Consider the following 17,160-nt stretch of genomic DNA (forward strand, 5'->3'; position numbering starts at 1 on the left):
CCCATGGTTTAACAAATAGTCCTTTAAATCATCGTCTACTCTCCCATTTAGTTTATACCTCTCATGAAATACGATGTGAAAATTGAAAAGTGTGTTCCAGGGCAGGCTATATCAGTATTGAATAGAACAGGTTTTTTTCATGTGTGCTTATATTGCCCCTCATATATATACATTGCAGTACTTGCGCTTTTTAATTTTATTTTATTTTTTCCTCTAATAGCATTATGATGGTGTCTCACTGTCAGTTTGTGATCCAGTGTAGCCCCTGGATCCTTTTCTGCTGAGCTGCTCTTTAGCTGGTTATTCCCCATCTCTTCAGTTATTTATTTCCCTAAGCACCGTACTTTGTCCCTGTTGAATTGCATCCTATTTGTATTCCATTCTTTGTCCAGTTTGCCAGAATTGCCTTGCCTTCCAGGGTGTTTGCAGTCCCCTCCTGACTTGCTGTTATCTCAGTTCCCAGTCCATGTGCTTTATTTTGCCATATACAGGTCATGATTGGAAATTCTGGATTGCACCAAGCTGAGATTCTGAGCCTTCTCTGAAATTCTCCTGCAAATATGCACCTAGTTTAACTGTAGTAATTATTCATTACATGTAGTTTTTCTAGCTGTTTTTGTACCTGCTCAAAAGTAATTTCATTTGCAACTTACTTTTCTACTTACTTTCCTACTTTATATATGAGAATGCTGTGTGACCCCATGACAAAAGTGTTACTGCAATTAAGATGTTTTTCCTCTACCCACTAAGCATGTTACCTGATAAGAGAGGAAAACTTGTTGATCTTGTGCTGTTTCTGAGGAGCTGGTGTTGCCTTTTATTTGTTATGTTGTTATCTTAAGTGCTTTATTTTAAAAAACAAACAAACGAAACAAAAAAAAACCCCGCTTGTACTTGTTCCAGTATTTTTGAGTGTTTTGAAGTTGTTTTGACTGACCTATGAATTTCAGGATTTGCCTTTCTCTCCTTTTTAAAGACAAAAATTGTTTCATTTTCCTAGTATTTTGGAACCTCACCTGCCTTCAGTGAGGCCTCAGAGAAGGCTGTTAGAGGCCATTGTGTTGCTTAGGAAACTTACCTAAAGCATTTAGGGATGAATTTCCTTAGATCTCACAATGTTCAAAATATCTAACTATGTAGTCTATGATACATGTTTTTCCTACTCAAATCTATTTCTTTTACCATTGCTACAAATTGTGTTACTCATGATTATACGTAACCTTTTAAATGACAGTGGAAGCAAACAAGATATTAAACACCTTTCCAGTGTATTCCGTTGTTAAGTTACTGATCTTACTGATTTAGTGACCCTTCTTTGTAGTCCTGTATGTTCTTCCCTTTCCTAGTTACATCTCATTCTATGTTTAGCAATTCTGACTTTTTTTTTTTTCCCCCCTAAAACCAGAATTCCTGCTTGGGCACAGCCCTGTCTCTTCTAGGCAGAAGATAATGCCAGCAGAGCAGGCTGTGGCACTGCAGTGTTTCACAGCTATTGCCTTGTTTAGTGTGGCCTTTGACTCTTTCACCTTGGTTACAGAACTCCCGTTTTGGTCTCCCGTTTGCTGGCTTTTAAATTCTTTCTGTCTAGTTTAGCCCACCTCTCTCTAAAGGATTAATCTATTCAGAGAAATGCACTTTTTTTTTTTTAAAATGGTTTTGCCCCAGTTTGCAAACAACAAAAAGGTCAAAACTTCCCTTGCAACAGCTCATCCAAATCTTACCACTCTCCAGCTGGGCTTTCTAGTGTCTGTGCTTGTTAATAATAAAAATAAATGTTAAAACATATTACTAGAGGTGTTTACTACTAAAGTTAGAAGTTGATTTAATGAAAAACAAAGGGGTAACATACTCTAGTGGTTGTATAGGTAAGTAATGGATGTACATCTTTGTATAAAGTGTTAAGAATGTGTGTTGTTTATGAATATAAGAGGATGCTTTTCAAAACTTCTCTATTATTAATATACTTTTCATTTTGCAGCATACGCAGCTCAGGCAAATGAGAAGACACCTCCTGGTACTCCTACAGATACTAACGCCAGAGCCTTATTGGTTTGCAATGGACCTTTAGAACATTATGACTTTCTGATTAAACAAGAAGAGCTGAGGAATGACGAGCAACAAAGAAGAGTTGTGCAGCATCTGCAGAAATTGCATGAGAGCCTTAAAGGCTACAGCATCAGTTCAAAAAATCTTTTCTCAAAGGTGAGGTTTATAATGATAAAAATATTTTTTGCGTTTATATTTGCTCATAAGAATGTGCTTCAAATACATACATTTCTGTCATTTAACACAAGTCTTTATTTTTGCATCTGAGTCTTTACAGGTAGATCATTGTTCGTGTTTGGATCTCTGTTCTTTCTCTTTTGGTTTGTAAAATTCCAGTGGTACTCTAGAAGTAACCAAATTAAATATTATTGAAATAATTATATAAGAAAATCGGATATGATTTTGGTTATGTGCACTGTCTGCCTTTCAAAAGATGTCATTTTTCTATAGGAGAGAGGGGCCTAGACCAGGTTTTAATTCTCAAACACTGGTATAACACGTGTGTTTGGGTTACGCTTATTGAACACTGATGTTTTGTGTTCTGACAGATCTTCCATGAATATAAGTGAAATTAGCCAGCAGAGTCTAAATAATTTAGCTTTGCAAAACGTAATAACAGAGATCAGACATGACTTTAAAAAAAAAAAAAGTCCATTCTTTCCAGTGTTGTTAGTCTCCAGGTGAGGTAAGGAAAGAAGGAAGAGGTGTGATCTGCACCCCAGTTGCATTTTTGGGGGCATCACAGCTCCTTTTCAAAGTATGAACAAAAATTCAGACATATCCTTGTTGCACAGTGCCTTGGCAACCATAGTACCTTAGTATTAGTAATGCTAATAGCCTGCTGTTGCAGCTCTGTAACTTCCCTGAAGCTGTTGACGCAGTGTTTTCCATGGTCTCTGTGGCAGTATTTTTCACATCTTGTTCTCATGCTGTTATTCTCAGATTGTTGCTCTTGTGGCCTTGCACCTGGAAATCTTGATAGCTTTGTTATGGCAGGTTCTCACGGGAAGCAACTAGAACCAATGTGAGAATCCCCCCTCAGTTTTCCTTGCCTCTTGTTGTGTAGATTTGAGTTTATATCCCAGAAAACCAAACATAGCGCCCACCAAAGTAGATAAGACATTTAATTACTTGGTAAATATTAAGCAATTATAGACGTGCACAGAAGCTGAACAACCAGCGAATATGCTTCATTTGCACCTGATTAACATACTCTAGTCAGCACAAATAGTCATAAACATAGTGAGGGGAAACAACAAGAATAGGGCATTTGACTGAGTCTGATGATAAAAGTATAGTGCTGGGAAAAAAGCATGGCAAAATACTCATTGCCATCATTATCTTCACTTTCCCTGCTTGCACTGGAGAGACACCTCCCTACCCCTAAGGAGGAGGATGTCTGGAAGCTGTCACTGCTCTTCCCAGCCAGCCACTGAGTGTTTTCCTTTTTCTTTTTCTTGTTCTCTTGCACCACTTTTGTTTTTATTTTTTGTCAGAAGTAACTTTCACATTTACAGTCAATGTATGCCGTCAGCTGCAGATCTTGCTAATAAATCTCCAGGTCAGCCTTTCTCAGCATCCTTTATGCAACACACCGCATTTCATGGGCATAAATCTAAATATCTAACTCTATTGAACTTGTTTCCTACCCATATACTTCCCCTTACTACCCCAAATTCTCCTATTACGTGGCACAAATACTGTATTTTGTTTGCATGGCAAGCCTAAATGATGTAGCGTGAGATCAGGGGAGCCGAAGTCTACAGGGCTCAAATGCCTCTAAATGACATGCTGTCCTCTGCCCTTTAGGTACCCAATGACAAGTTACTGCTCTGAGGCTCTTGCGATGTATATTAGCTTCAAGGCATGAAAAAAGTAGAGAAGAGAATGTTGGTATGAGAACAGGTATTATACCTGTAAATGTGCCTGTTTCAAATAGGCAAGTATAGCAGGGTGCAGGGCATTGGGGCACATGCTTGCTATCAGACTGCCTCCAACATCCCCTGAATGCTTTAAATTCATACATGTAGCTGGAGATCATGTATTTGCTAATTATATGCTTGACTGGAAATGCCATAATGTCTTCCTGCCTTCTGATGAAAGGAAGCAGACTAAACACCTAGGAAGGAGCTTTTTTTTTTTTAATTGAGATACAGTGAGAAGAAACCTGAATGGGAAATAATTCCATGGAGCAGAATTCAGGCACTCTGGAAGAAAAAACACGAGAGCAGTGAAGTACAGGAAGCTAAGTGCGAAGGCAAGACTGCTCCTAGAAGGCAATGAGTGTGTCTTTGGAAGTTCTGTTCTGGTACCAGTTGACCCGATCATCCTTATGGGTCCCTTCCAACTTGAGATATTCTATGACCCAGCTTTAAACAGGGGGTTTGGCTGCATCATCCCCTGAAGTCCCTGCCAACCTAAATCATTCAATGATTCTAACTCTGATGTGGGAATTGGAGCCAAACAGTCATTTGGGGTACATTTTTGCCTGCTCTGGCTGGTGGGTAGGCTCATAACATTTCTTACCTTTTTACTTTCAGGATTTCTTTAATTAAAATTACTAAACACATAAAGACAGTGTTAAAATGATAGATATAGTCTGAAAACTGTATGTTTATGGTATTTTAAAACACTTATTTATACTGTATGTGGGTGTGTGCCTGTGGATCCATGTTGTCTTGATGCCTTTGTAGGCTAACTCTTGAGTCTAAACCAGCCAACTGATTGAATTTGGGCAAGTACCAAATAAAAAATAAAAATTTCCTCTTTTAAAAATTGCTTATCTTTGTTATCCAAAGCAATATGGCAGCGTGCCTGAACAAGAACTGTTTTTGCATAAGTGTAAGGAGATCAAGCTAGATTCAGCTTGCCAAACTACTTCTGTAAGTGTAATCTGGCAGGCCAGAGTTTTGTATCTTGAGGATGCTCAATGTGAAAAGTTTTGGGTTTGTTTTTTTTTTTTTTAATCTGTCTGGGCTTCTTTTTAAGCTTTGGTGTTGGGCTCATAATCTTTTAAATTGCCTACCTCAAAATTGTCTTTAGGCACTGTACCTGGACTGTAAAAGAGGAAGTAACGCAAAAGGAAGCCAGTTATCTGGCTTGCTCCTACGGTATCTTTTGGACATACTGCCAGACTTTTATTCATTTTCATTCTTTAGAAAAAATGTTACGATGAAGGTGTTGGTCTTACTGTCAAACCTGAGGATCAGTAGGCTAGAGCATTTTGATCTTTTCTGGTAAACTGTTTTGGATATTTGGATATTCTGTTCTAAAAGTGCTGCCTTTGAGAATAGTTTTGAGAGCTGACTTGTGTTAACTGGAGTGCCCTGAATCATTATAGTTGTTAGAGCAGGTGTCTTGTAATGGCTTTGTAGATCAAGAATTATGTGGGTTTGTTATTTACTCTTTCTTTGATTGAGAAGCATGAATAGGGAAGAAAGTCTCTATTGCAGAGAACAAATACTAATCTTATTCTATTTAGGAAATTGTGATGCTACTTTGTCCCTGCATAACAGTGCTAATCGCAGTAAAGCCAGCCTGACTGACACTTTCTTAAAAGCACAAAGTCAAATGCCATTTTTTAGATTGAGAATGTGGTTTTCACTAGTTCCTTTAAAGCACTTCCCTCTTTCATGTAACATTGCTTCAGTTCCATGCTTTAATTCTAAACCAGCTTTTAAAAATTGTTGCGTGGCTCGCTGATACTGGGGAACTAATACCACAGTCAGTGAGAAGCAGCTGTAGAACTACTTGCTATTGGGATAAGTATTGTTGCAGTTTGAGGTTTTTCTTTCAGAGCTTGATATCTCTGTGGAAATCTTAAGAAGACTGATAAGCAGGTTGAGCACTATGATGCTGTGCCATACATCAAAGCCCCAGAAAGGAGGAGAGCAGTGAGTTTTATGTAAATCTGTTAAAGCCTGCTAGCTTGTGTAATTAAATCAAATCATGATTCATGATGGAGAAGAAGTCGCAACATCTTTGTTTCTCTTCTTCCATCTTTGAGGAAGTTATTTGCTAGTTCAGTGTCGCAGAAAGAGTGATGCACTTCACTCATAAGAGAGAAGCAGCAATATGTTTATCGATGCAAAACAGTGATTTAATGAAGTTTGATAGTACATGCGACAGTGGTTTAACAAGATTCGATGGGAAGGTACACTTGATTATTTACTGCATAGAGGACAGGTCAGACAAAACTGTTCGGGAGACCCTCCCGTTGAGTCATGAGGTTCAGAGAGGATGCCCTTTCGTTCTCAACTCCTTCCCTTAGAGGAGTCTAGGTGCGGCTGGATGCAAACTTAGTCCCAGACTTGGTCAACGGTTTATGTCTAAAGGATTATATATGCACAATCAGTCCTTTATATCACTGAGCTAAGATTACAAAGTTTCAGCGTGCTTATTCCCAATTCACTTACCAAGTATCTGAGGCAATAAGGATTCTCTCAACCTCGAGGGGTAATGTTGAGAGGTGTCCCTACTCAAGGGGAGATCCTGGTGTGCAGCCCACTGCCGAGTAGGAGAGCTCAAAGGGCTCTTGGTGTGCTCACTATTTGTGGGGGTAAGATGATTGAGTCATAGTCATATTTACGTACTGGCTGCAGATGTTAGTTTCTTCCAAATTTGGCTTGAGTTGGACATTGACCAGCAGTGTGGTTAGGTGGATGCATTGCCATAACTTAGCCCTTGGCGATTGTGTTGTTATCTGTCTCCCCTGAATCCACTTTGAGCTGGATGCAGCCATCACGACCGCCACTGGTGGTTATTGCTTGAGCAAGGTTATGGGGAAAAGGTTGGGTGGGGGTGGGGGCACACCATCACACTCCACCCCATGACTATGGTCAATTTGTCTTATTCTCACAGAGCGGCGGTACGGTCACCTCTTGCCTCTGTGCTATAAATAGTATATTGGTAATTTATGCACTTACAGATCCACGGCAAGTAGGTGGTGAAGTATTGCTATTTGCTATATATTAGTTTGCATGTTTTAGGTGGCTGGAGTTGGGTTATTTGTTTTATCATGTACCAAACCTTTATATACAATATGATTATAAGCAATAGACACATTAATGGTAGAGTTAGTAAAATGACAACTGGGTGAAACAAGAAATTAAAAACTCCCGTTGCTGTTGGTGACCATCCAAGAAGAGTTTCCCACCAATGGCGTTCTCCATCCTTCTTCACTCTTTCCAAGACATGGTGTATCTCTTCTCTATTATGATGAATATTGATTAGAGTTTTGTGTCCATTGTTTCGGATACATTCTAGCAGTTGGCACAGATCATCACGTTGTAGTAGTTTCTTCACCAATGCAAGATTCATTCCGATGGGGGTAGGCAATAAATCTTGACTCAATGTATAATTATATTGTAACAATTGATAAGTCATAACAGGAGCTGAATAATTAAAGTCACATCCCATAATTTTAGTAAAGTTACAAACACAAATATTTGAGTGGTTGCTTTTATCTATAGTAATGTTGTCTATGAATATAATATCACAAAGGGTTCTCATACAAAGACGTCCTTTTCCAATATATACAAGTACAGTTTCAGGGGTTTCATTGGAATGTATTTCAAAATGACAAACGTCTTGTTCAGTGTCAAAACAGATATCTTGGGCTTTGAGAGTATTACTCTCACAAATAAATCCTTGTTGTCCCCATACATCGCATGCATTAAGATCAACAGTTTTCCATTTGTTTCAGTTTTGTTGGGCCCACACTCTATGTTCTAATGGATAGAGTATAGTTCCATTGCGATTTAATCCTAACGCAATGATTTGGTATATACCAAAGCATTGCATATGGTTAAGGCAAAAGCTGTGGTCTTATTGTTGATGGGGTCATAAGTAAAATTGACTAAATACCACCAGGATTGGAATTAATTCTCAAATTCAGTTGGTGAATCCCAGATTACCTTTTGAATTTCAGTAGGTAAGGTGCCCTCTTTACCTTCTTATAATTGCTGTTACCGTAGATTGCATCCACAGTTGAGCTTGGATACAACTAAGAGCTAGAGAAACATTATTTTGGGCTACACCAAGTGCATCCCCAATCAATTGGTCGTCCCTTTCATTAATTCTTTCCCACTGAGGCAGTATATCAGATAAGAGCCATTGTTTAGTACCCAATGCTAACAGAAAAGACCCCGATGGGTGTTCTGATTTGTTTAAATCACTTGTTGTTGTGCTAAGTTTATTTATGAGTACTTCGGCATCTATGCTATTTAAGACTCCCAGTCCTGTCCCTGTGATACTGGTCACATCTCTCCTTGTTCATTTTGGAGACGTGAGGATTTGCCCATGTAACCATGCTAATCATCCTGCACAGGACATACTTAGGAACGGTGAACAGGTCGGTTTGATTGCAGAGATGTTAATTTGCATCAGTTAATTTGCATCTACTCATTTAAGAGACCATGATGGATTAAATAACACTCATCACTGGCCTGGTTTTTTGACCACATTCGGTCCAATTTCAGAAATTTGTGGGGAACAGTTTTCTTATCCTTTACAATTGGGGCAGATGTTGTTGTTCTAGGCTCAGTAATGTCCATTTTAAATTTAAATGATAGTCCCACGCTATGGAGAGCCCAGAGGCAGATTACAAAACCAGGTTGTACTAAGGTAAAATTGTACCAACAGTCCAATCTTTCAGAGGTGCAGAGTTTCATATCTTTTGCTGTTGGGTTTGATGTAATGTTGTACACAGAAATCTGAGATGCCTTCTCATGGGTAGACCCATTGATCAGCTGTCATCCTATTTTAATTTCTTCCCCTGCAGTTCCCCAAAGCTGGGGAACTTTATTATCAGCTTCATCTTTATCCCAGCTCTATTCGTTTTCTAAGTATATTTCAGTTCCATGCATGACCATGGTGGAAAGATTTAAATCTCCCTTACTAGAGTGCATTCCTGGTGTACTTAACACGAGCTTGAGACCATGGCCACTCTAGGGTTCTTTGACCTCAGGTTAAGAGGAGCAGCATTGTTAGGGTTTGGAATGGTAACATGAACACAGCGTTTCCGTTTGCCATCCTGCGGGGTGCTGTAAGAGAAAATAGAGACTTGTTTTGGTGGGGAAAGTCCGAACAGATTACCCCGTTAAAAAGAAGGAAAAATCCATCGTGCACTAATTCTGTGTTCTGCACCACTGCTATTGGTAGCTTCCCAGGCAAGTGGGCCGTGAGGTTTAGTTAAAGTCATAGGTACAGTACTGATGGATGGTAAATTGACCATCACAGGCTGTCCTGGCTGTAATATCATCGGATGTTCTCTTTTCCTAGTAGGTGGAGCACTAAGCTCAGTTTTTACAAAGAATGCTCGGTTTACAGGGCTCCCAGTAGGCCCGTATCGATTATTTAATTGATGGAGTACTTTGGGAAGTCGCGTATCCCATTGAGCCTCCTTTGTGGTTTGAGATTCCTTTTCAATAAGCCATTAGCTCTTTCTACCATACCATTTGATTGAGGGTAGTATGGGGTGTGGAATACGCATTTAATTCCCTCTTGTTTTGCCCAATCTTGCACTACTTTACACAAAAAATGTGAGCCATTATCACTTTGGATAACATCAGGAGCAGGTAGATTTGAGAACCAAAATGATAGCCCTGGCACTGTATTTCACTCATCGGCTTTCTGACACTTAGTTGCCATAAGCAAGCCAGAGACTACTTCCGCTCCTGTGAGGAAGTATCAATATCCTGCCAAGGATTTGAAGGGTCCGATAGAATCAATTTGCCATGTAGACCGTAAAGTTTTCCCTTCATTGATACGTAGAGTTGGTGCTTTAGCAGGATGATCTGCTTGTAATTTCGATCTACACTGGGGACATTCTGTAAGAATAGATTCACAAGTTTTTCTGTTCATAGGGCAGCCTTTACTCTGTGCAGCAAAGTGAAGTGCTGCTTTACCTGTATGGCCTAGGTTTTGATGTAACCATTCTCCCAATTGATATCACTCAGGATTTAAGGTGATATTCCTAATTTTAGTTAGCTCATCTACCTTTTGATTCCACTTTGTGGCTGCTTGATTATCCTTAGCATGAGCTTTTACCCAGCCCATCTTGAAAGGTCTTTTCCTGGCTATACCTGGTAGTAATTGCCAATCTTTGTTGCTCCAAACTGGGGATCTATTGACTTCCCAATTCAAGGTTTCCCATTGGCAGAGCCACTGTGTGGCACCAGCCCACACAGCATAAGAGTCTACATATATTATTTTTGCTCCATTCTGTGTTGCCAAAACAGTTGCTCTTACTTCTCCTACCTGTGCACTGCCTTAACCTTCTGCTATTACTTGTTTTCCAGTGGTAGTATCTAATGTAATGGCCTTACATTGCTATTTACTGTTTACCTTTTTTGCTGAAGCACCCATAAACCAAATGTTTTTTGTTGGTGTACCCTCAGTGAGGGGTGGTGCATTCAGAATGGGTGAAGGTTTAAAAGGTGGTTGTAATCCTTAAGGGTCTCTGTCTATGGGCATCTGCAATTTGGAAACCTTAGTGTGTCCTTCAGTTAATTGCATATTTTCTGCAACTCCTGTTAGGTAGGCATACCACTTTTTGATAGCGGGTTTTTGTGCAACTCCTTCTGGGGGGGCAGTCCTCTTGGGATTGCTTTTAGTAAATTAAATGGTCTTCTAGTTTGCACAGGTTGTCCCTGATGTATTTTCTCAAGTTGTTTAATGGCTTGGACTAAAGATAAAAGCCCCATTTCCCACTCAGGGTATCATTGTTCTGTTTCCTTAAATGTGGTTGAGCAAAACAATAAAGGTCTTTTTGGCCCATCCGGGCCAATTTGGAACAGGTTACAGTAAGTAGTGTATTTGATGAAACCCCATTCGGCTATAACAGGGTCGCAGGGCTGTACTGGTCCCAGTGACTGATATGTTTTTAATTCTTCAGTTAGAGTTTTGACAGCCTCTTTGTGTTCTAATTTCCACTCCCAGGGTTTGCCTTTCCATAAGAGTGAGTATAATGGACAGGAAATGATAGAAAATCCAGGTACATGCTTCCTCCAATATCCTAAAGTTCCCATTAGTTGTTGTAACTCCTTCCTTGATTGGGGCATTTGCAGTTCTTTGATTTTTCTTAAGGAGGAATCACTGCACTGCCTGCTATCCACCAAGCACCTAAAAATTTTACTTCTTTACTTGGTCCCTGACGTTTTCCAGGTGGAATCTCAACTTCTGCTTTATTTAGTGCTTGCCATGCTGCTGCTGCTGCTTCTTCCCCCACCTTCTTAGGGGAAGTTCCTCCAGTCAGAATACCATCTGTATATTAGTACAGTTTCACTTCTTGAGGGAGTGAGACCGCATGTAAAAGTTCAGCAAGTGTGGCGTGAGCAATTGTTGGGTGCATGTTTATACCCCTGTGGGAGTCTGTTAAAGGCATATTGTATTCCCTCCCAAGTGAAAGCAAACTTCTCGTTATCCTCCTCCTTCAAGGGAACCATAAAGAACATATCTTGTACACCTAGCGCTGCCATCCATGGGTGTGCAGCTGCTTGCAAAGCAGCTGTTAAGTTGGTAATGTTTGGCACAGCAGCTGTGAGCGGGGCTGTATTAGTGTTCAAGCGCTGTCTGGTTTCTGAACGGGCCAGACATATGAGTTATATGGGGAGCAGGCTCTGGAGATAATTTATTGTTTCTCCAAATCAGCTATGACTTTAGAAATGCCATCTTGTGCAGCAGCAGAAATGGGATATTTCGGTACGTTAGTGATTTTTGACTCGGGGAGGGCAGGGGCTGCGCAAAGGAGACGCGCTGTAGCCTCCTGATTTCTGCCGGGCTTGGGATCGGTGGTTGAGCTGAAGGATGACACGCTGCCATTTGGCAGGGGCCAGGTTCGTCCGTTTAAAGCATCGAAACCTAAAATATTTTAATGGTGATCTTTAATTGTGAAGTGAGTAGCCAACATACGCTTCTCGCCCGGGAGCCATAAATTGACCCTGGCAGTTTGGCACTCAATGCTCTCTCCCTTCATGCTGGTAATCTTAACTCTTTGCCGTCCGGATCGCATGCCCAGCTTCTTGGCATCTTGTTGTGTTAGTACTGAAATTTGTGCTCCCATATCTATTAAAAACTTCACCAATTCTCCTTGAGGACCATCTGGAATTAAAATGTATGGGCCATCATCACCTATCCACTGATAAGCCTCCACTTTCCGGACAGGCAGGCCCAATTGCCTTCTGGACACTATTTGTTTTTTGACTTAATGTCCTGCAGTTCCTACCTAAGGGGGAGGAAGGGGTTGTCTCCCTTTCTGGGGGCTGGTGCTGGAGGAGTTGGCTCCTTCCTTTCACTCTTATCTAGTTTCTGGAATGCTTCAATCAGACTCAAGATAATGCCAGTAGGCTGACCTTGAATCGTAACTCTGGCAATGCCTAGGTCTGATGCATTCCTCCATTCTCGAGACTCTGTTTGTGGGTTTTTAAATTTGTTTTCCTTTGATCTAGTTTGTTACCTGTTTCACAGGTCTTACTTTGTGATCTCCTCCTCGGAGCTTCAGGGGGTTTTTTTCAGCTGGCGCATTGTCCCAGCCCATGTCACGGCTGTAATTAACAGTGCCGTGCGTTAATTGTGCCCATTTAGAGAGTTGTTCAGGAGTTTTATTGCCCTCTTTTTTTATTATATTCAGGATCTCTTTTAATCTCATCTCGTTTTGCAACTAGATGGGGTTTAAGAACTGCTGGGGCTCCTCTAATCAGTGGTTTTAACATTGCGAAATCTACTGTAGCAGATAGTGGGTCATCATGGGGTCCTTGTTCATGCACGGCTTGTATGCAAGCGGCTTTTGTGATGGCTGTAGAGAGCTCACTTAGAGATTTAATGAGGATTATGGGGGGTTCACCTTGCTCCATGCTGTCTATTCCTCCAGCCCAATAAACTACTCAGCTGGTAATAGAATGAGGTGTATTTGTCGAATCGGGTCCTAAATTTAAGAAAACTCCTGGACCCCAATAGCCGTTTGCTTCATCCTCACTCAACATTATTCGGTCACCACCACTTAGGCATACTTGGCACAAGTTTTCAGTTTCAGTTTCACCTGGTTTTCTGCTATGTCTCTCTTGCAAATTTGTCAATTGCAATGGATCCCAGGGGATGGTTCGTGTAGTATGTCACGGATGACCACCCCAAGGTCCCACAGTTCTTTCTGTTTTAACAATGGGTCTGGCTTCATACTGAGGAGGATTTGTGAGGAACAAAGGATTGTCGTCTTCTGGCTCGCTACCATTGGGATCACCCCAGATGTCTCCATCCCAGTCTTCAGGGGATACTATTAGTTTCCTAATCTGTAGGATGTCAGGGGAGGAGGGAGCCTGTATAAGCATCATCTTGACCTTTTCTTCCAACTTTTGTCTCTCCCCTTTTCTTCCTGTAGCTGTTTCTGCAGTTGTTCGATTTTTAAAGACAGTAACAACTCAGTTGCCTTCCTACCTTATATTTCTTTCTCTAGGTCCTGCTCCTTCCTATTTCTATTCCCCCTTTCTTGATATGCAGCTTCTAAACAGGTAACTAGCATCTTGCAGATAACTCTTTTCCCTTTTCCATCCTTTGTGCAGCCCAGAGTAACTTTTAGGTGCTCTTCAGCGGCTTCCCAATTATGCCAGTTCACAAGCCCATTCTTCTGAGAAGTTGGGACTCAGATTCACTCCATGCCTCTGTAAATAATCAGTGATACTACTTGCCATCGTGCCGACTATGCCAGTTTGTCACAGAAAGAGTGATGCACTTCACTCATAAGAGAGAAGCAGCAATATGTTTATCGATGCAAAACAGTGATTTAATGAAGTTTGATAGTACATGCGACAGTGGTTTAACAAGATTCGATGGGAAGGTACACTTGATTATTTACTGCATAGAGGACAGGTCAGACAAAACTGTTCGGGAGACCCTCCCGTTGAGTCATGAGGTTCAGAGAGGACGCCCTTTCGTTCTCAACTCCTTCCCTTAGAGGAGTCTAGGTGCGGCTGGATGCAAACTTAGTCCCAGACTTGGTCAACGGTTTATGTCTAAAGGATTATATATGCACAATCAGTCCTTTATATCACTGAGCTAAGATTACAAAGTTTCAGCGTGCTTATTCCCAATTCACTTACCAAGTATCTGAGGCAATAAGGATTCTCTCAGCCTCGAGGGGTAATGTTGAGAGGTGTCCCTACTCAAGGGGAGATCCTGGTGTGCAGCCCACTGCCGAGCAGGAGAGCTCAAAGGGCTCTTGGTGTGCTCACTATTTGTGAGGGTAAGATGATTGAGTCATAGTCATATTTACGTACTGGCTGCAGATGTTAGTTTCTTCCAAATTTGGCTTGAGTTGGACATTGACCAGCAGTGTGGTTAGGTGGATGCATTGCCATAACTTAGCCTTTGGCGATTGTGTTGTTATCTGTCTCCCCTGAATCCACTTTGAGCTGGATGCATCCATCACGACCGCCACTGGTGGTTATTGCTTGAGCAAGGTTATGGGGAAAACGTTGGGTGGGGGTGGGGGCACACCATCACATTCAAACAGAGCTCCTTTTGAGATAAAATGAAGCCAAATAAAGTATGGTTTAAATTCTAGTGCGGGCCAGGTTTTGCTTTAGCAAAGTTGTGATCAACATCCTAATGAAGGTTTTCCCCAGTATAAGAGTCACAACTGTGACTAGGTAGTGGGTAAAATCACAGCCGTCAAGCACTGTACCAGCTGTAGACAGTGGCATCACATGTCCTATGTCTGCATCTGTTGAGGAGTTTTCTAAGTAAGCAAAATATATGGTTTTCTATGATGGGTTTTCAAGGTAGGAATGCTATTGCAGTCTTGGTTCAGTTTTGAAGAGCAGAACAAAGGCATGTGCCAAGAAGAGGTGATGAGTACTGCTCTCTGGAATCGGTCGAGGTTTAATAGGGTTTGTGTAGGCCTGTGAGTGGAAGTAGTTCATGGAACTAGTAGAAGGCATCTCCAGGAAGTACTGATGATATAGGGCTCAGGTAAATCCTGTATTTGTGAATAGCTCATTGGCACTCTCCTGGTACTTTGTAACTTTGAGTATGCTGTGAAGTAAAAGATAAACCGTATACTATAGCTGTTAACAATTGTTTTTATGACAAAATGATTGGCATTGGTTTTGCTTAATGGTTTGTGCTTAATGGGGTTTAATAGATGTAAATGAAACAAATTGATGTATTTTAAATTACTTAAGGATTTTTTGGAAATAAGTCAAACACTTTAATCAGTTACACATAGTAGTTTGTAGATTGACTTTTTGCTTTTTCAGGAGGTTTCTAGCAACTTGACTAACCTACTTTTAGTATGAAATCTCCTGTGTCGAAAAGAATCTACTGGTAGCTTTTTAGAAATAAAAAATAGTGGTGCATGGCATTTCAAGCATGCTCATTTTTCCTGGCTCTGTCATTGAAGAGAATGTGGTTGAGAGGTTGCAGTGAAGAAAAGGGGGGAGAGAGGGAGAGATAGAGAGAAGCCTCTCTCTGTCAGCCTCTTCTGTAGCCTGATGTTCCTTACTTTATTGCCTGATTTCTTCTGAGATAGAATTGCAGAAGCCTCTTCTAAAATAATAGTTATTCCGGAAATAGAAACTTCTTGCACTTCCAAACCATTACAGCAATGGTCTGCTGTGGTTTTAGTTTTATGCTTTATTGGTCACTTTTTATCTACATAGATTTATTCACTAAAAATACAGTAAAAGTAGGATTAGTGAACAAATATTTATATCAGATACAATAGAAGCATTTCAATGTTTATCCGAGAGAATTCCATTATCTCACAGGCCAAAGCTTTCTGAAATCAGTAGCTGAGGGACATATGACACAGACGTTTCCTTTATGATAATAAAACTATATATTTTTTTTTATGATGTAGGTTTTTTGGGGCATCAGCTTAGAATGAATTTGGGGGGAAAAAACAATTGCTGCAAACCAAGTAGGCTTCTGTTTTTCAAAATTATTACTCAAATTTGAACAATGACTTTGATCTTCAACTTGGTGAAAGCATGGCCTTGTATGTTGAGATATTTTGAGATCCTCTGAAGTTCAAGGCCATAGAGTTTGCATAGACATTTCAGATCTCTAGCTTTTCAAAATAATACCAATTGGGACATCTTAAGAGTTGTTGAGTTGCTATACTAATGACTTGACCTCACTTATAATTAAGCTTATTTCATGTTTTGAAAAGAGGTATGAACAATAGTAAACACCATTCAAGACCTTGAAAATGTCTTCAACTACAACAGCAACCAAAAAGGAGGTCTGAAAGAGTGGGAGAAAGCGGCAGTTCTGTTAGTGTTTAAAAGAAAATCTGCTGTTTGGAGACCTTGCTCTTGAATTTTGCATATTTTAATTAATTGCCATGTATTTTCACCTAAAAGTTTCCCAAATCAGTGTGTAAATATTCCCAGGAAATGAGTTGCTTGCTTCTGGTATCTGAGGCAGGGAGTATGGGAGAAGGTGGGAAGACATTGCACATGATTAAAGATATTTAAGAAAAAATAGGAAGTTGTCAGAATGAAGGAGATGTTTTGACCAATATAATTCCTTAGATGAGGTAGGATATTGATTGATTAAAGTGAAGTTTAAACAAAAAAGAAAAATCTGACGTGATAGAATCAAAGCAAGGCATGTAGTTTTGAAACAGAAATGTGTAAAACATTTTGATAGTAGAGGAGAGAATTCTGTAAATCTGGGGACACTAATGTGTGTGTCTTCTCATGGAACTGTAAATATTTTAGCATATGAATGATTTTCAGAGAAAAGTCTTTAAGTCAACTGATCTATAAAAGGAAAAAAGGTTCCTGCTCTAGCACGTCCTGATGATAATGAAACTTGGTGAAGCACTTAAGTTATGCTTTCTTAAGTTATTGCAAAGAATGTTATGGGCATTAAGAAACTTGGAGGACTCAAGGGATTTGACACATTTGTGGTGATGCCCTCATTTGAAAGGGTGTGGTGAGCATTCAAAATATACATTTAAAGATTCCTAAATTCTCCCCTTCAAACTCAAATTTTGTGTGTCCCTTAATATCTTTGGTTTTGAACATTTTAAATATTAGCTTTAACATTGTTGATCTTATTATTGTTGCAAAAGCAAATTTGTTATCAACCAGTTGAACATGATTATACTGAGAC

General features: G+C 40.1%; 1 protein-coding gene across 2 annotated transcripts in view; it reads left to right on the top strand.

The window, feature by feature from the left end:
- Positions 1 to 17,160, top strand: part of AFG1L (AFG1 like ATPase) — an 80,455-nt gene that overhangs the window by 6,380 nt on the left and 56,915 nt on the right. For both annotated transcript variants that reach the window (XM_072855620.1, XM_072855619.1), the window contains exon 2: positions 1,979 to 2,202. In XM_072855620.1, coding sequence (XP_072711721.1) covers positions 1,979 to 2,202 — 224 coding nt within the window. The remainder of the gene's footprint in view (positions 1 to 1,978; positions 2,203 to 17,160) is intronic.

The sequence above is a fragment of the Ciconia boyciana genome, chromosome 3 (genome assembly GCF_034638445.1).
Source record: "Ciconia boyciana chromosome 3, ASM3463844v1, whole genome shotgun sequence".
NCBI classification, from domain to species: Eukaryota; Metazoa; Chordata; class Aves; order Ciconiiformes; family Ciconiidae; genus Ciconia; species Ciconia boyciana.